General features: G+C 35.8%; 1 protein-coding gene across 5 annotated transcripts in view; it reads left to right on the forward strand.

Annotated features, from left to right (window-relative positions):
• Zir (dedicator of cytokinesis) overlaps nt 1-19,091 on the forward strand; it is a 302,289-nt gene that overhangs the window by 88,787 nt on the left and 194,411 nt on the right. For 4 of the 5 annotated variants that reach the window (XM_069836641.1, XM_069836643.1, XM_069836644.1 and 1 more), the window contains 3 exons: nt 5,909-6,093; nt 12,532-12,629; nt 16,749-16,763. In XM_069836641.1, the coding sequence (XP_069692742.1) occupies nt 5,909-6,093; nt 12,532-12,629; nt 16,749-16,763 (298 nt within the window). The remainder of the gene's footprint in view (nt 1-5,908; nt 6,094-12,531; nt 12,630-16,748; nt 16,764-19,091) is intronic. The other variant, XM_069836642.1, reaches the window with a different exon arrangement.

The raw sequence follows: 19,091 nt of genomic DNA on the forward strand, positions 1-19,091 counted from the left end.
TCCCGACATTTGTCTTACACCTTAGGAAAACCACGGAATACCTTAGGCAGGATGAGTTGTCTCATATATAAGAGACTAGCCAATTTGGCTATTATGTAGGAGGTGAGATGGGTTCTGTATCTAACTTTACTGAGTGCTGCATAATAAGTGGGGAGGTTTTTTGATCACATAAATATTGATAATATTTTAACCATCAGTCCTGTGTAATTGTATTAAGTCAAACAGATTGTTTAATTTCTTTGGTCATTAATTTTAGAATTTTATATATCTATGCTTGAGATCGTGTTACATCATTTTGTAAGAAAGATGCGAACTCCTCCCATTTTTGTACCTCACGTTTAGCAATTGCTCTTTTTAAGTGATACTCAATCTTATCTTCATCTTTTCTGGTATTGAGATATTTCTTATATGCTTCTCGTTTATTTTCAATAGTTTGTTTTACTCTATCATCCCATTTCCTTAGTCCTCTTTTCCTGAGTCACTTTTTCTTAGTACAAAGCTTTCGAATGCAGCTTGCTTTATTATGTCTGTGATGTTCTTCCATTTCTCTTCAACTACTGTGCCAGTTTCTATTTTTTTTTTACTTCAGACTCTCTTGATACAACCATTTAGTACTAGAGTCGTTAAGTATGTGAACTTTATATTGTGGGGTTTCTGCAAAAACCCTGTAACTCCAATTTTGCTGAAAATGGAGTTATTGTTATCTGAATATGTAAAATGTTATGTTCCATTGTCTAGGAAAACCCACTTACTCCTGTGAGGTACAGTTTTGGAGTTGTAGTCTTGGTCAGTTTTCAGTAAGTCCTAAAATGACATTTTATTGCCAGGGAAAAGCCTTTAAAATCACTTAGTGGATTTTCACAGAACTTTTATATAATTTCCTGCAGCCTCTTATACAGGGAGAATCCTGCAAGTCCATCAACACTACTGATAATTAACATTATTAAGTTTTGCTTTTTAACAGAAATTGGAACGTGCCTTATGCATTTCTTGACCAATAATAATCCAGATAAAGTCTGAGATAATTGTGGAGGACAAAACCGAATTCAGCATATTGTAGCTCTTTTAATGTCACACAGATACTTCGTAAGTCTCAGAAAGGAGGCAGTGCACATGATCAGAGGACAAGCGACCTGGTTCACAAGAGAACGGCTAGTTGAGGTAATAAAATTAGTTTTGTTTCATTCTATGTCTGATCATGCGCACTGCCTCCTTTCTGGGACTTATAAAGTATCTGTGTGACAAAACGTTTTCTAAGCCTGTACCTAATTTAAGCTACTAACTTAGAAGTGATAGAACAGGAGAATTTGGATTTTTTAATTGGTTATTTAACGACGCTGTATCAACTACTAGGTTATTTAGCGTCAATGAGATTGGTGATAGCGAGATGGTATTTGGCGAGATGAGGCCGAGGATTCGCCATAGATGACCTGGCATTCACCTTACGGTTGGGGAAAACCTCGAAAAAACCCAACCAGGTAATCAGCCCAAGCGGGGATTGAACTCTCGCCCGAGTGCAACTTCACACCGGCAGGCAAGCGCCTTAACAGACTGAGCCACATCGGTGGTTGATTCTGGAAAGTGGACATAGTTTCATGGAGGTTGACTCCGTTCATTGTTCAATTGAAACAGCTAAGAAACACATTTCAATTTATACAATATGGGACTGGCTAAACATTTCTCGAGTTGCTAGAGCAAATTCACCGAAAGAATATAAAAAAATCTCCCTTTGTTGTAAAGGATTTAAAATTTCAATGTTGACCTGAAACAACTAAGTAAATAAACACTTAAAAAAACAAAACCGCACACACTTTAGGGAATAAATGAGTTTGCTGATGGTCAGATGTTTCAAATACTGTGAAGCACACCCTGACACTTAGTTCTATTGGTGTGGCCATTCAAGTACTTATCAATTTATCAATACAAGTGGAAGAGGTCATCAGAAGAGATTGAATAAAAGGACTGAGCTGAGAAAATGTATAGTAAACATTTGCCAATAAGTAGCCTCCAGAAAAAAAAAAAAAAAAAAAAAAAAAACCGAGATTTGCTGAAACTTTGCAGAAGTGGATCTATACCAGAAGAAATCCACAGCTGGTATGAACAACTACTCACCTCAGCATCAATTAAGGACCTGGAGCTTAAAACAGTGGTAGTAATGATTCAGACTGGGAGTATTAATAATTGTTTTTTCCTTATGGAATCCTACAATTGTTTGTCTGGGAAGAACCACTAAGTCCATATTTTTTACATATTCTTCTCATTAATTGGTAATTAATGTAGTTGAATGTTCAGAAATGTTATATGAATGCCATATTTCATTTAGACAGTGTTGTTAGAAACATTTGTTTCAAATAAATAATTGTCACTTACATATTTCTATTTTTTTTTTTTTTTTTAGATTGCTGAAACTTCAACTCCATTTTTCTCAAAACTTAGAAAAATGGAGTTAAACGTTTTTCGCAGAAACCCCACGACATGATAATAATTGTGTGCTAGGATCGAGTAATTTTGTTTTTACTTATACATCATGGTATCATACGAAGTGGACACAATAGCATATAATAATCACGACTCCATTTCTGGGACTCGGAAGACTCTGGTGTCTAGAACCAAGTCTGCTAATTTATTGTTGCTTATAATATTATCAATTACTGATTCTGATCCTTTTGCTTATGACTGTCTTTGTGTTTGAAAAATGTATTCATGACTTTTAGTTGATTATACAGTACAAAGTCTATCAGACAATTTCTGTTTCGATTGTGAGTACTTTCACCGAATATGCCTATGTTTTGTTCTACTTTAGAGTTTTCTATTCTGGCATTAAAATCCTCCATGTGTGTGATGAAATCGTTCTTATTGACTTTATTCAAGATATGTCGTAGTTTGTAGTAAAATTTATCAGTCTCCTCATCAGCTACTCCTGTTTGTGCACAAGTCCCTAGTATAATCAAGTAGCCCCTAGATATTTTGGGACATATTTGTATAACTCTTTTATTCCAAAAATGATATTCAGTAATGGCATTCTTAAATATTTTGTGTATCATTAGTATTATTACTGTTTAGCTCGGATATTGTGTTTTACACCTAAATAAAATTGCAAGTAATTTTGTGTCTCTTTTGTTCCTTGTAATTTGTTCTTAGTTTCTGATATAAAAGCTACGGAAATTTGTTTTTTTGCTAAGATATCATCCAACTGTTCTTCTTTATGGGTAATTCCCTGTACATTCCATGTAGCAAATCTAAAATTTTTTTTTTTTTTTTTTTTTTTTTTTTTTTTTCCATTTCATATCCTTTTCCATGCATAGGTGATCCTGTGATAAATCCGTCTGGTTGAATCTATTTGTAGTCTTGTAAGCAGTGCAATGCAATACAGTACAATAATCTACAACATCTGAAGTCTGATTAGTGTAAATGTAGCTAGACAGCGATGTATGCAATAGAGAGAAAGGAACTGGCCGCTACCCCATTATCTACTGGCCTAGTTGTCTTGTTGGTATCACTTGTGAGATTCAGACCTGTCTTCAGATGGTTGACTAAACAGCAACAATATAATATGTTTGTAAGAAGTGTTTGAACTGGTAAGCCTGTCTATCCGAGCGTATTTGTAGTCTCTTCAGAATCATCATTTAGAAGCACATCCTGAGCTGCTGGGAAATCATGTTTAAGTAGCGTCACAAGGAAAACTAATGGGATAAGGATGCTGGTTCATTCTGTCTCATTCACCTTTCTCACTATACTTTCATGTTCATACCACACCAAGCCTGCTCTCAAATGGCGCATCTTCCAGTAACATCAGGAGCACATACTGCAGAAAGTGGATGTATCAATCTCCATTCAGAATGTGGTCATAAAGTCTGGTGGTTACTGAATATATCTGTACAAGCCAACATGTTGACCTGGAATGTAGTCTCCCGCATCCAGTAAGGGATCATGTTACTCTAGTAATGGATGTTGCCAGTGTTATGGAATCAAACAGCATGGTAACCAAGAAGATAGAATCTTTTTCTGCTTGCTATAGAGCCCACTTAGTGAACGCCACGGTCCAGCTCATGCAGCTTATGATGTAGAATGGAATCTTCTCATTTGCAATCCTACATATTGAAGATTGGCTCATATAGCCTGGCAATTTCCTTCATACTAACATGACGTAATATATCTGAAACATGGTAGTTGCCTGGTCAATGGCAGGTCGATAAGTTGTCCTACGCAGTGCACATGTCACCAGAATACAGTTCAAATATGTGCTCTGCAAGAACCTCTGTGTCTAACAACACATCTGATAGAATACATCGTTCTGCACTGAAATGGAGCATGTGAGGATTGCCTTCGAGAATGTTCCATTTACTAGAATTCTGATGTAGAGAAGTGCGACTCCTGATTGTTTTCAATCTAGGAAGTTCTCGAAAATGTGTATGCATGAATGAAACCATTACTTTCCTTCCAGTGACAGATTTTAACATGTGATCTCCAGTTCAATGGCCAGTATGATAAGAGAGCACGCTGGTGTGATTGGTTTACAGCAGTATTGCATTACAGTTAAGTTAATGGATTTGATAGATGAATGTCTCAGTTTCTCTCCCTCCCTCACCTTTCCTCCCGCTGTCCACTCTGCCTACTTGTCTCATCACCTCTTAAATTTTGTTTCTTTTGTAAATTTTATTTATTCGCCTATATATTTATTTGTTTAATTCATATGATTTGTCTTCTGTGTTTTAGATATTTAAGCTTGTACTTTGTTACTTAATAATTTTTTTTGTGTCTAACATATATTTTGATTTAAATATCATCCTATTTAACTACTATTGTTTTCTGAGCTATTGATTTGTGTGCGACTAGGTTCAGAACATTGGAAAATGCACTGAACAGAAAGGAGTCGATATATAAAGTGTATGACACGAAATAAAAATATAACTTTATCCAAAAATGACAACCATAAGTTAATTTCACACAAAATGAGGTCAGTATAGTGAGATAAGTGTATGTTTTGAATCTATTCCATTCACGCCATTCTTCATGTGGTGTGAGTGCTCAGCAGTTAATAACTTCTTGAAATGTATAAATCCTCAAGTCTTCCCACTTTCATCCTTACACTTTATAACAAATACCTCTTGGAAACTCTTAATTACAAATAAAAAATAACTGCATTCCATCATTAAATTTTAAGATGTTTTTCAAAAAAGAATTTTTGTACTGTACAAAATGATTACCAATTTACTCATTTAGTTTAGTCCAAGTTATTCCAGTCACTAGATTGTGCACCAGTATGCCAGGGTTAAATTCCAAATCTCTCCGCAGTGCATATAAAAAGAAGGCATATGCCACTGTTGATAGTGATTCGTCCATTGGGTGGGGACGTTAATCCTGGTGGCATCCTTGCTGCAATTTGACAGGAGTAGTTTACATGCCAGCACTGAGTTTCCACTTCTCCCTTGTCCCGTCTTCATCTTTGTTATCATCCTCATCCACTCCATACACGACACTTACACGAACTCTTACACATACACTCACCATAGTACACGATAAAACTCTTCACAGATAGTACACATGCACAGCATGGTCCCTCTGAAGTGGTGTGAAACTTGAAAAATGAGTTACTGTCCTGCCATCTATCCACATTATGTGGAACCCGAATCACGCAAGTGAAGTGTGTAGACATTGGATACACACAGAATTTTGTACAATTTGAAAAAAAAAAGTCTGAATAACTGGAATAAATTAGGCATACACAAATTTAATTCAATAATTTTTATATTAATAACATTGTCAAATCATGTTGTCATTACTGATTAACTTTCCAACATCTTTACTGAGTTGTCATTGTTTTCAGTACCATGCACCTATACTATGTGAGATACCCGTAATATGTTGTCAGCTTCAAGTGAGTTCTTAATATTCATTTCACTTTCAGGCCTTACAGGAAGGACATCATGATCAACATGGTCGCCACAGTTTATTGACAACTTTCGTTACATACCAGTGCATATTGCCTCATCCTGTTGGTGACCATCCCTTAAATAACATATCACCTCCACGTAGTCCCAGTTTTGTGCCACGTTCAACATACATTGCACCATCTCGTGGCAGACATCTGAGGTATGCTTATATTACTATGGTAATGAGATTTATGTAATTAAGTACTTCCCAAAGTGTACAGAGAAATTTCCCATCATTTTCACTGAAATGACACAGCCCACGTGTTTTCAGAATCAGACCATCAATGTGTTGATGTGATAGGAAGGACATTTAACGGACACTGTACAAATCTCTGTTTCTCTTTTCAATTAATACTATGAGGGGCAGTCAAATGAAATGGGTCATATGCCAAAAAGATAATAGGATATTTATTACTTCAAAAGTAATCTCCGAAACTGTTTATTACACTGCGAGACAAGACGATCAATCCCATGCTTGAAAAAGCTTGTGGGCTATCTACCGAACCAGTTCTTTACCCAGTCACATATGTCTTTGTCCGATGCAAAACGAAGTCCACGAATGTCTTTCTTCAACTCTCCAAAAATGTGAAAATTGCATGGGGAGAGATCTGGACTTAAGGGGGGGGGGATGTTGAAGTGTTTCCCAACCAAATCTCTGAATCCTATTCCTCATGGAATTGGCAGTATGTGAGCAGACATTACCATGAAGAATAATGCCATTCGATAGCATTCCAGGGTGTTTTGACGTAATGGCGCGTCTGAGTTTCTGTAAAGTTTCTACATAATGCTGTGCATTGATTGTGGCTCCTACTCGAGAAATTCAACAAGCAGAGGACCCCTAGAATCAAGAAGAATGTCAACATGACTTTACCGGAACTTGTGTGTATTGCTGTGGACTTTTTTGGTGGGGGAGAATCCATGTGTTTCCATTGTTGGCTCTGCCATTTGCTCTCTGGTTCAAAATGATGACACCATGAGTCATCTCCTGTGACAATACGGGATAGAAATATACTCTTCCTCGTGGTATCATTGCAAGTGACCCAGTGAAGCAGCCATTGTGTTCCTCCATCAACTGATGTGGAACCCATTGTACGCAGATTTTTCAGTAATGCAGGTGCTTCGTCGCAACAACGTGTATGAAACCGTGACTTATTCCCACCAGTGATCCGTCAATTTCCCCATATAAGACCATCACCCTCAGCAATAACAGCAGGAGTAATGGCATGATGAGCCTGTCCTGGGCGAACATTGTCTTGCAGTGACATGCATCCCTCTTGGAATCTCTTGTGCCATTCCAGTACACGCGAACCATGACATGCTGTGTTCGTCGTAAACAGCAGACGTGCGACGATGGATTTCTAGTCCTCCTACTTTAGCAGTAAAAAATCGCACTACACTTCGCTGTGCTTCTTTACCTGCCTCCATGTGATGTTGGACGAACACACCTAACCTCAATTTCAGCACAATAAACGAATGACTAGTGTGTAAGCAGAGGTTGTAACTGTGCTTTCGCGAGTTGCCATCAAATATCAGTCCAGTAATCAAATTCCAGTAGTACCAACTTGCCCGCCATGAAATAATATGCACGGTGACCCGTTTTCATTTGACTGCAGCTCATAAATGGCACTCAATGTCAGAATTTTAATAGAGTCTGTTAAGTCACAGGCAGTTGTTCCTCAGACAACTGCAAAAACAGACGTGACATCACAAGCTTGTACAGTAGAACAAATCGGAATCAGTCTATAACAAGTACTTCCCGATTTCTTTTGTTCATGTGTGAGTGTTTCAATACATTGAATAAGTAAAACTAACATTTACTGTGTGTGTAAGATAAATAAATGGAAAAAGAGACTGTAAAAAGACAAATATTGCACAGGCAGGCACGGAAAATAGTGTTTAAGGTGTTTAATTACAGTAGCGTGCAAATTAATCCGAACAACATAATTACTTATGCAAAAACACTCAAACGGGATAAAAAAAGGATCTAAGACATACCTCAGTAATCTATGTGGCCTCCCTTGTTCCTAATAACAGCTCTGAGACGATTTGGCATGGATTCCACTAATTTCTCACAAATATTCTTCATTTCTTCATCGCGAAACCATACACCAATGAGGGTAGAAATCATATTCTCCTTTGTAGGACAATCCATTTTTTGCATTCTTCTTTTGCAAATTGACCACAAGTTCTCAATGGGGTTAATGTCGGATGAGTTGCCTGACCAGGGGAGTACCTGAATATTCTTCTTGTTGAAGAATTCTGTAGTTTTTCGAGACGTATGGCATGGTGCCAGGTCTTGTTGGAACACACCTCTGTCATCCGGAAATGATTTTTGCAGCTGGGGTACGATTCTGGTTTCCAATAAGTGAATATATTTGTCAGAATTCATCATTCCCTTGATAGGTATTAATGCTCCAGGCCCTTCATGTGTAAAACAACCCCAAAATATTACTTTAGGGGGATATTTGGGTGCTTGTTGGAGATGAGCTGCTGTTACTTTTTCGGATCCTTTCTGTTCGTAAGAAACACGGTGGCCGTGGACCTCGAAATGAGACTTATCGGAAAAAAGTACATTCTTCCAGTCATTCACTGTCCAGTGTTGATGTAATTTTGCCCACATTAAGCGTTTTTTGCACATAACAGGGGTTAGCAGTTGCTTCTTAATAGGCTTATGAGCCCTTCGTCCAGCTTCCAAAAGCCTACACCGCACTGTTGTGACGTGAATATTCGCCCCAGTGGTAGCCATTAACTCATGGGTTAAGTCGACAGCAATTAGTCTAGGATTTAATTTACTTTTCCTGACAATTAAACGATCATCTGCAGGTGAAGCCTTCCTTTTCCGGCCACAGTTTCCTTTTTTCTGGGGTGTGATGGATCCAGTCTCCCTGTATCGTTTTATGATCGAATTAACAGTAGCCAAACCGATGTGACATTCTGCAGCAATTTGCCTCTGTGTCATAGAAGAATGCTCTGCTAATGTTATAATTTTAGACCGTTTTCGTGGAGTTGTATCCATTTGTGAAGACGACAGAATGTACACAGGATTGCAGTATTAAGTCTTCAACACAACTGAAATGTATGTATGTATGTATGTATGTATGTATTTATTTACACTGCAAGTGGGCAAGCACCCGGTGGCAGTGGTATACACAATATAAACAATACACAATAAAATGATAAACAATACACAATACAATTTTATACACAATACAATAAGAATACACAATATAATTTAACGCAATAATAATAAAACATAAATAAAATACGTAATTTTACATTACAACCTACGTAATTATGTACAGGCCCTACATAAGTTTCAATAGTCTTTCACTTTACTCTCATCTCACTCACTGTAGTGGTACTATGACGCATTTCACTGACACTTTAGCACACATTTCACTGACACTATAGAACACATTTCATTGACGCTATAAATTATCACTGAATCACTGATCGGAACTATTCACTGCACTGTAAAACCATAACTTCACTGACTCACCTCTCTTCACTGATACAACAGTTCAAATAAGTCAAATAATTACACCCTTATGCATACTTATAAACAGAACTACATTTAAACTAAACATTTCTAGTCTAAGGCCCTCTTACACGCTATTTTTAAATAATTTACAATTCAAACCAAGGAAGTAACTCGTCAGGCTAAATAAATACATGTCACCTTAAAAAATTAAATGTTAAATGTCACCTTAATTTTAATTTGCACTTTATACACAACTTTTTAAATTATTCTTGAATCTCCTTAAGGAAGGACAGCCCTCAAAGACCACTGCAGGTAGGTCATTCTAATCATTTATAGTTCTATTTAAAAATGAGAATTTACCTACATCCATTTTCTGTTTCCTACATTTGATTTTAAAATCATGATTGTTCCTACCATAGTACGTTGGCTTTTCTAACCAAGCCGTTATGTCTACCCATGCTTTCTGACCTAGATGTGCTCTATACAATGATGTTATTCTAGTTTTCCTACGTCTGTTTTCCAAAGTTTCCCATTTAAGTTCTTTTATCGTATCGTTTCCATCTTCTCTTTTACCTTTAACAAATTTAGCTGCCCTATACTGGATTCTTTCTAAGGAATTTATCTGATATATTCTATAGGGATCCCAACATGTAGTTCCGTATGCCATTAACGGTCGCACTAACGTTAGATATGCTATTTCCCTCGATTTGGGGCTAGCCTTTCTCAAGATTCTCATAATAAAGTGAAGTGCCCTCCATGCTTTACCCGTAACATTATCAACATGCTCTCCCCAAGAAAGTTTGGAGTTTAAATACACTCCTAGGTATTTACAACATTGTACTTGCGGAATTACAACACCACTGAATTCGTAATTGAGACTAGTTTCCTCTCGGGTTTTACAAAAAGTTATAGATTTACTTTTAGAACCATTTATTTTCATCCTATGCATTAACGCCCAGTTATAAATTTTATTCAAGTCTGTTTGAATAGCATCTACATCTGAATTATTTCTAATCTTTCTATAGATAATGCAGTCATCTGCAAATAGCCTCACATTTGATGTAATATTCTGGCATAGGTCATTTACGTATATTATAAAGAGTAATGGACCCAGAATGCTGCCCTGTGGCACCCCTGAACTTATATTTCCAATTTCCGATATTTCATGACCTACTCTAACTCTCTGGGTTCTACCTTTTAAGAATTCTTGGATCCATAGCACCACTCTTTTATCTATTCCTAGCCTACTTAACTTATCTATTAATATGTCATGTGGCACCAAATCAAATCCTTTCGAAAAATCAATCACAACTGCATCGATTCTTCCGCCTCTGTCTACCTCTTCAGCTAGATCCTGAACCAGCGACGTAATTTGACTATCACATGAGAAGCCTTCCCTAAAACCATGCTGGCGGTTGTAAAACCAGTCTTTCGCATTTAGAACATGACGAATATAATCCGATATCAAATGCTCCATGACTTTACATACGACAGATGTAAGGCTAATCGGTCTGTAGTTTCCGACATCTAATTTATTTCCACCTTTATGTATGGGTACCACTATAGCTGATTTCCAGTCATATGGAATAGCTGCATTGTTTATGGAAACATGAAATATACGCATTAAGTATGGAATTATGGCCCCGGAACCTAATTTAAGAATCTCTGTAGCAATACTATCTGGTCCTCTAGACTTCCGACTTTTTAATTTCGTTATTCTCTCTCTAACCCCTTTGGAAGTTATTTTGAAAGTCGAATTTGGTTCACATTCACGGTCTGTGACACAACCACTCCTATCAGAGGGATGATTATTATTATTATTATTATTATTATTATTATTATTATTATTATTATTATTATTATTATTATTATTATTATTATTATTATTATTATTATTGAAAACCGAAATGAAATAGGAATTTAATAAGTCGGCCTTTTCTTTGTCATCAGTTATACATTCTCTGTTTTCATTTCGTAAAATCACTACTCCTTCATTTTTTTCCTTTTCTCCTGCGTACATAATTATAAAACTGTTTCCAATTGTTACTTTCATCTTCTTTTAAAATGGTTTTTAGAAAATTTTCCTGAGCTATCCTTTTTTCACACTCAAGTTTCTTAATTAATTCGACATATTTTTCCCAATGCTCATGGCTTCGTTTACGTTTACTAAATGCGCGCCTTGTTTTTTTCTTTAAGTAGCGAATATAATTAGTGTAATATTCTGGGTCCAGATTTTTCTTAATTATTTTAGAAGGTACACATTTTACTAATGCCTCGAAAATTATACTCTTAAATTTATGCCATACATTTTCCATATTTCCTTCAGTCCTTAGAAAGTCATCATGCTTTTGTCGTAGAGATGTTTGTAATTCATGGACATCAGTTTTGATGAAGTTCCAGACAGACACTGGACTTGACCTCGGATTTACTGTGTTTTCCCAGAAGATTTCTAATAAGACGCTATTGTGATCACTTATTTTATGAAAACTTTCAGAGTTGACAAAGAGAGAGACAGGCTTATAAGTACAAAACGACAGGCAAAATGTCACATATTATAAAAAAAATAATGACAGACCTTCAACAATGGAATTACACGTACTACAGATGTCAATTAAAGCGGTATGAGCAGCTGTGAGGCCAACAATGACAGAAAATGTAAAAATATGTCGTGTTTGGATTAATTTTCACGCTACTGTATTTTAAAAACGTTGACGAGCAGAATGCTGCTGGCCATCTTGATGCTGACTGCAATGTTGCCAACACGCAAGAAACGACTGCAGAAGCATGTGGTGTAGGGTTGAGAACCTTGCAAAGAATATTTTTAGTGAAGGAAAGAGGGTTTGTTTGGTGTCATGCTTACAGTAGTCAATGGCTAAGGTCATTATTGTCTTTTGATAATTTAAATTCTCTCCTGTGCTGTTTGTATTGCACATGCTCATGAAGTACGATGTGGCAATGTTGTACGCTGCCTTGCTCTCTCTATCTGTCTCTCTCGACGCAAACGCTAGCAGACTACCGCCTTCCGAATTGCCGTTGACTCTAATGAGTCTTATGTTTGTGATATATTGCAGCGTAATGCACATGTTTATGAAGTAAATGTTAATTTCTCTCCCACAGAAGTAGCAGCAATCCTGACATGCATACTATAGTTGCTGAAGATGAAGAAGTCAACAGTTTAGCACGTGGTTTAGATCGCACTTCCAGCATGAGAACAGGTAGAGTTGCCTACTTTTAATGTTATGTTTATTTTACAAACGCATTATTTTCTGGTTTACTGTGCACTTATATCCATACATACAATCTGTAGGATCCATTTCAGGGACTCATTCAGGGCCTAAAAGTAATAATAAAGTTCATGAAAACTTATAACCGAATTCTCAGTGATTCTTAATTACAGAGGTTTTGCGTTCCAGCAACAACATGCCTATCTCTAAAGGAAGTGCTCAAAATCAGCAATGACTTATATGATTCCTCATTGTTAAAAAATTTAAGTGTCCATCACATTCATTACAACCTTGTTCAACACATTGTAGGAACTTTTGAGCTTTGTGAATGTAAAATAGAAAGATTAAGTTTGGAGAGTGTGTAGATCAGACAATGAGTCCCAGATGACCAGTCCACTTAACAATTCGTGGCATCTGAACTGACGCATAGCACCACAACAAATTATACTAAATTGTTCTTCATTCAGCAACTCTCTCAAAGTTTACAGTAGCATACTTCTGTTACTTCCCAGTCAGAACAATAAGGCAGATTAAATGATTGTCAATTATTCCTGCTTGTACAGCTGTCAAAACAAAAAGTGACTGCTCTCTAGAAGCTAAGTTCCCTTCGGGTATCTTTGCTAATTTGGAGACAGGCGATGTTACATGTTGTTGGACCATGTGACCTGATATCTACATTTATAATTGAAGTGTTCTGCATGTTACTATTGTAGCATAGTGGTAGCATTCCAGGCTGGTATTCATGAGGTCGTACATTCGAACACAACCTAGTGCTTTTAATGTTTTTTTTTGTTTAAGAGTTAGAGAAAATATTGCTTCTGTCTCTTTTATGACTGTTTTGGTAATTAACAGGTTCATAAGTGTGTTATACCATGACTTTATCATTATTTATTATGACATTATGACTGCAAATGGAAAGAAAGAAAGATTTTATTCTCAACAAAAATATCTTTTGTGGCATAAACAAAACAAACATACTGGCGTCTGCCTTAAAAAAATTCAAACAATTAAAAATTAAAAAAACAAAACAAAAAGCCATGGTCCAATATTTAGTCCATCTTCCTCTCATCTCACTCACATCTTGCAGTTGAGTGTGCATGGAATTGACTAGTCTTTTCAAATAGTGACTGTTCTCAGCCATGACATCCCAGGCATCCTGGACGAGCTTCCACAAATCATCAGGATGTCTTGGAGGAGGATTGGGCCAATTTTTCCTCATATACTTCTTTACTTGTGTCCCCATAGCTCAGTCAAAAGAGTGTCGGCATTTAGATGTCAACGTCTCAGGCTCAAATCCTCGTCACTTCCTTTCATTTTATTGTGTTACAGGATAGTACAATGTAATAATATAACAAGAAAAAACTGACACTAGTATTATGAACTATATTGTTCCAAACCTAACATTAATTTTATATTATTTATATCGCTAAAGAACAATAATATAATATAAGTGATAACTTGAATATTATTTATATTGCTAAAGAATAGTAACAGAATATAAATGATAATTTGAATATTATTTATATCACTAAAGAATGATAACAGAATATAAATGATAATTTGAATATTATTTATATCGCTAAAAAACAGTAATAGAATATAAATGATAACTTGAATATTATTTACATCCCTGAAGAATGATAACGGAATATAAATGATAACTTGAATATTATTAATATCGCTAAAGAACAATAATGGAGTACAACTGATAAATTGAATATTATTTATTTTGCTAATGAACGATAACAAAATAAAACAAGCCTCGAACTCACAACCTTCGAATCACTAAGCTAGCACTCTACTGCTGCTCTAGAGATGCGGATAACAAATGAAGAGTCCACTACAAGAATGATGGATGTCATTTGGAATACATTTTTCAGGAGAAGCAATTGAAAGTTTGAAATGCTTAGCGCTCAAAGCTTAACTGTGATTTTCCGATCATTACTGGACAATGACTATCAGTGTTAATGCCATGTAAATCTCTATGTACATTCTATATGTCTTAAGCTATACATTGACAGTCTTGGTTCATTTTCGACAAGAAAGTGACATCCATCATTCTTGCAGTGGACTCTTCAAATGACTCCTGCTTAAACACCGTAGTTCCAAAACTGCTTCAAGTGTGATTCTACAAGCGTATGCATCATGTAAAATTACTGTTATCCAAAGTGGATTTAGAATATATTCACTGTTCACAACTGCGTTCACTTTTGTTTTTGACAGCTGCACATTACTAATTGCTTATTATTGGTGTCTTAATTCAACAATAACTTGAAGATTTTCTTCAGCCTAATGATTATAAGCATACATGTGTAAGAATAAAGGAAGCAGTGCGATTATGGGAGAAATGAGATGTTACAGGATTTGTAGTGGGGTACAAGGAGCTCACTTTGAGCTCTTTTGTCACGGGTAAGCATATTATTGCTGACACTTGTAACTCTAACTTGGTATAGGTTTTTATTAAATTCTCTTGTGTCCTGGATCCATCCCTAAATTGGATTTATCTTAATAATTTATTATTATTTATTCATATTGTATGCACGTATTATTTAAACTTGTATGTGGTACACTTTTAACAATTGCTGGTTATGATCTGTCGGAGATTTTTCACTAGTATATCAACATCATTTTAAATCTCTTAAATCACTGCTTCTTGATAACTGCTTTTTATTTAAGATCTGTTTCCTTTCATATCAATGCACAACACTAAGTTCAACTCTAAACAGTTTTTATAAATGCCGACTGTGTTGCAAGTTTTATTATTCACTTGGAAAAAGAGAACGTAACAGATTCAAATTTTGTTATTTTATACCCACGTATCTCTTTTTGTGTAGATTCACTTTGGAGGAATCATAGCCTGGTCTAGCAGTAAGACTAATGTGTGAACCATATTAAGTAATAATGTTACAGTAGTGTATACTAACCAGAACTAAGGAAACCAAAAAAAAAAAAAAAGTTGACCTCCATTTTCTACACATTTTGGGCAACTAAGAAAAATATTCCATGTTCTTGGATAATGAAAGTGATTTCTCATTCGGTACTGTCTTTCAGATTTTCAATCCAGATATCTACTTCATTTTGAAGAAACAGTAATGTTCTTGTGAAAGAAAAATTATATAACACACATTTTATTAGAAGATCTAACAAGACATCAGTTCTATCATCCTCACAGATGATGGAGGCCATAACTTAAATAAGCATATGGGTGTTAGATTTTATTACAAAATCGTTAGTTGGCAATTATTTGTTGTACTTCTGTTTCCACTTATGAGTGATACCATACATGTATGATATGGTCAGGCTGTGGTTACTGCAAATGCTATGTTCTGTATATTTAATTTGAGACTTTTGTGATGGTTGCATTGGTGTTCAGTCATATAAAGTAATATCTCGTAACTTTCCGAAACTCCTTCATTGTTTCACTTCTGTATAACACAGAGAATAGAATTAAGATAAAAATCAGTTACTGGTATTTAGAAACTTGACAACCAACTTTACAGAGTACAGTAAACTAATACCAGTAGATTGAATGGTGTAAGTAAGGGTATTCGATCCAAAACTTCAAACATATTAGTCTGTGACATTGGCAGGAGTGATCCGTCTGCAGCAACTCATACGTGGTTAGAAACCTAGTTATGACGTAATTTTTTAATATTTGTTAAATAATTACTGACAGTTTATACAACGTGATATGAATGTATTGAAATCCTGCAACTTGATATGTGTTTCATTATTGCGCGACCTCACCTTTCAAGTGATGATTTCACTTCATTTTCCTGCATGTCTCTGAGGATGGAACTAATAAGAAATATGGAAAATTGTAGAACAGTTTTTTCACCATATAGTTAAATACAACAATAGTAATATTATTGGATGCTTTGAGTAGAATTGCACTAAAATGTATGCTTTAAATATTGCTCCATATTTTTATTCCTTCTGTTTATTGTCCAGCTCCATGCTTAGTATTTCCATTAACAAATATTTAATTCTCTGTAGTTTGAAATATTTCTGTTGGCTATCACTTCTTAAAATCACATTTTATTATAAATCTCATGTTGATCTTGCTGAACTTATTTATAAAAAGTGATTTGATTTTCAACCCTGCTGCAGGTGTGGAGAATGGGGGTAAGTTGTGTTACGTTTATTACTCTCTTAAGCAAAATTTCTTTATAACACACAAAAATGTAGTTAGATACTGCTGTCTTGAAGAGAAATGATATTTATATTCAACTGAACTCGTTGGTCAGATATTGCGAATGTGATAGTGATCTTTATGAAGTGTAAAAACAAGTCGGAAGAAAACTGATTTGTGCAAAAGTTTATTTGTTGCTTATTTCACAAAATGGGTTTTGTATCTTGCCATTGCTGTGTAGAGGCAATGTATGATTTTATGTTTAATTCTCTATATTTTCTCGCTTGTCGTTGTGACTGTAAGTAATTTCTTTACATTTGCTTGTTCCATATTTGTCTTTTATTTAGAAGGAAGCTAATATATTTCTCTGCAGTAGAACTTTAGTAGAATTCGGACTAGTTGAAGTTCTGCACACTTTAAAGAGTTTGCAAGGTTTCTCCCGAATTACATCTTTTTTTTTTATTGTTGTAACTGCTGCCCAGATATAACACTATGGATCTGGATATGTCATCGGTCTTCCTGTCTGACACTGCTGTTGGGGAAAGTTTTCTAAGTCTTTCACAATTCTACACTTACCTACCTTGCTTCCTGCTTCAGTTGGAAGTTTTCATCTGGATCGATATGATAGTTCACTCTGAAATTATTTATTGGATTATACTGAAGCATTATATATTCTTTTCGAGTCAGTATTTCTAGATTTTCCCTAATCTTTTACGACTTCCTGTATAAATTTGTTTTGGTTCTTTAGTTAGATGTGGAGTTATATCTGTTCCATTTGTCAGAATTTGGAAGTCTTAATTTTTCATAAGTTAGAAGGACTTGAGTTTCAAGATCTACCATAATGACTTGTTAGAAGTAATTATTTGTATGGCTTCAGTAGGAGTGGTTTTAACTGCCCCAGTGATAAGATGCAAGGCTTGGTTTTGTGTTCTTTCCAGTATCTGTTTATCACTAGTTGATGCAGTTATGAGGACTTTGTTACCATGTTTTAGGACAGGTTTTATGTGTTATAGGTTGTGTTTAGTGTAGTCCTTGAACAACCCCATTTGGTTCCTGCTAGTCTCTTCAGTAGTTTGAATCTTTTGGTGGCCTTCTCACTTATATATATAATAATAATAATAATAATAATAATAATAATAATAATAATAATAATAATAATAATAATAATAATAATAATGATGATGATGAGAAAAATGCGCTCGAGTTGAGCATTAATGTCCAACTTTAGTCTTTGCCATAGTCTGTTATTGATTTAACTCTCTTCGCACACGTTATGATGTGGTATTTCCTACATCTTTGCCCGCACAGCACACATTTGCAGTCTTCGGTCGGTTCATGGTACTTGTTGTTCACACATATTTTATGATGAAACCCGTGTATTGCGAGTCTTGTCACGTGTCTCTGGCTCCTACACTCCCTGGTCCAGCTGTCGTCTAGCATGGCTGATGTGGTGTAGAACTCTAGGTCTATCTCCTTCTTCTTCCAGTCTCTTATGCTTACCAGTTCCTAGTAGGGTCCTGTTGATGTTAGCCAGTGCTGCAATCTGATATCATCTACGAAATATGTCTCTCTCATGAGCTCATATACAAGGCAGGATGGCGCTGCTTTTCTGACTCCCAGTATCCGTTTCATAAACATAGTCTTGACTTTTTCTATTCTTATCATATCACCGATCTTGAGTTTTTCCCAAATAATCTATATTCCATATGTTATAACTGGCGCCACTACTGTTTTGAATAGTGTCATCGTTGTGCTTGTCAACAGATTGGTTATGTTCGGAATGTTGTATGAGGCTTTGATGGCTGCTGTTGCTCTTTCCTGAACGTGCATACCGAAAGATGTTGCTGTTGTCTGTAATGTAATTCCCAGGTATTTATATTTCCCTACAACTTGTAGCGGCTCGTCAAATAAGGTTATTCTGTCTTTGTGCGATATTTTTCCGCCCTTCCTGAATGTAATTTGCACTGTCTTCTCTTTGTTTACATCCAGGTCGTTTTCCTCTGCCCAGTTCTCTAGATTTTGTAGCGCCTTCTGCACGTCCTCTTTTACTGCCGACCCTGTCACCATGTCGTCTGCGTATAGAATCATTTCTGCTTGTGAGTCTTCCCCTATTATGTTTGTCACATCTGCTGTTTAGATGTTGAACAGCGTGGGACTTATCAGGTCGCCTTCGAGAATTCCATTCATCTGTATGATGTTCTCGGAGATTTCAATGCTGTTGTTTATTGCAATTAGATTTCGCTGTAGACAGGATTCATTTGCTCTTACTAGCGGGTCTCTCTCCCCAATCATACTTTTCAGTTTCTCGATCAGTTTTCCTC

This window comes from Periplaneta americana, chromosome 10 (assembly GCF_040183065.1).
Source record: "Periplaneta americana isolate PAMFEO1 chromosome 10, P.americana_PAMFEO1_priV1, whole genome shotgun sequence".
In the NCBI taxonomy this organism is placed as follows: domain Eukaryota; kingdom Metazoa; phylum Arthropoda; class Insecta; order Blattodea; family Blattidae; genus Periplaneta; species Periplaneta americana.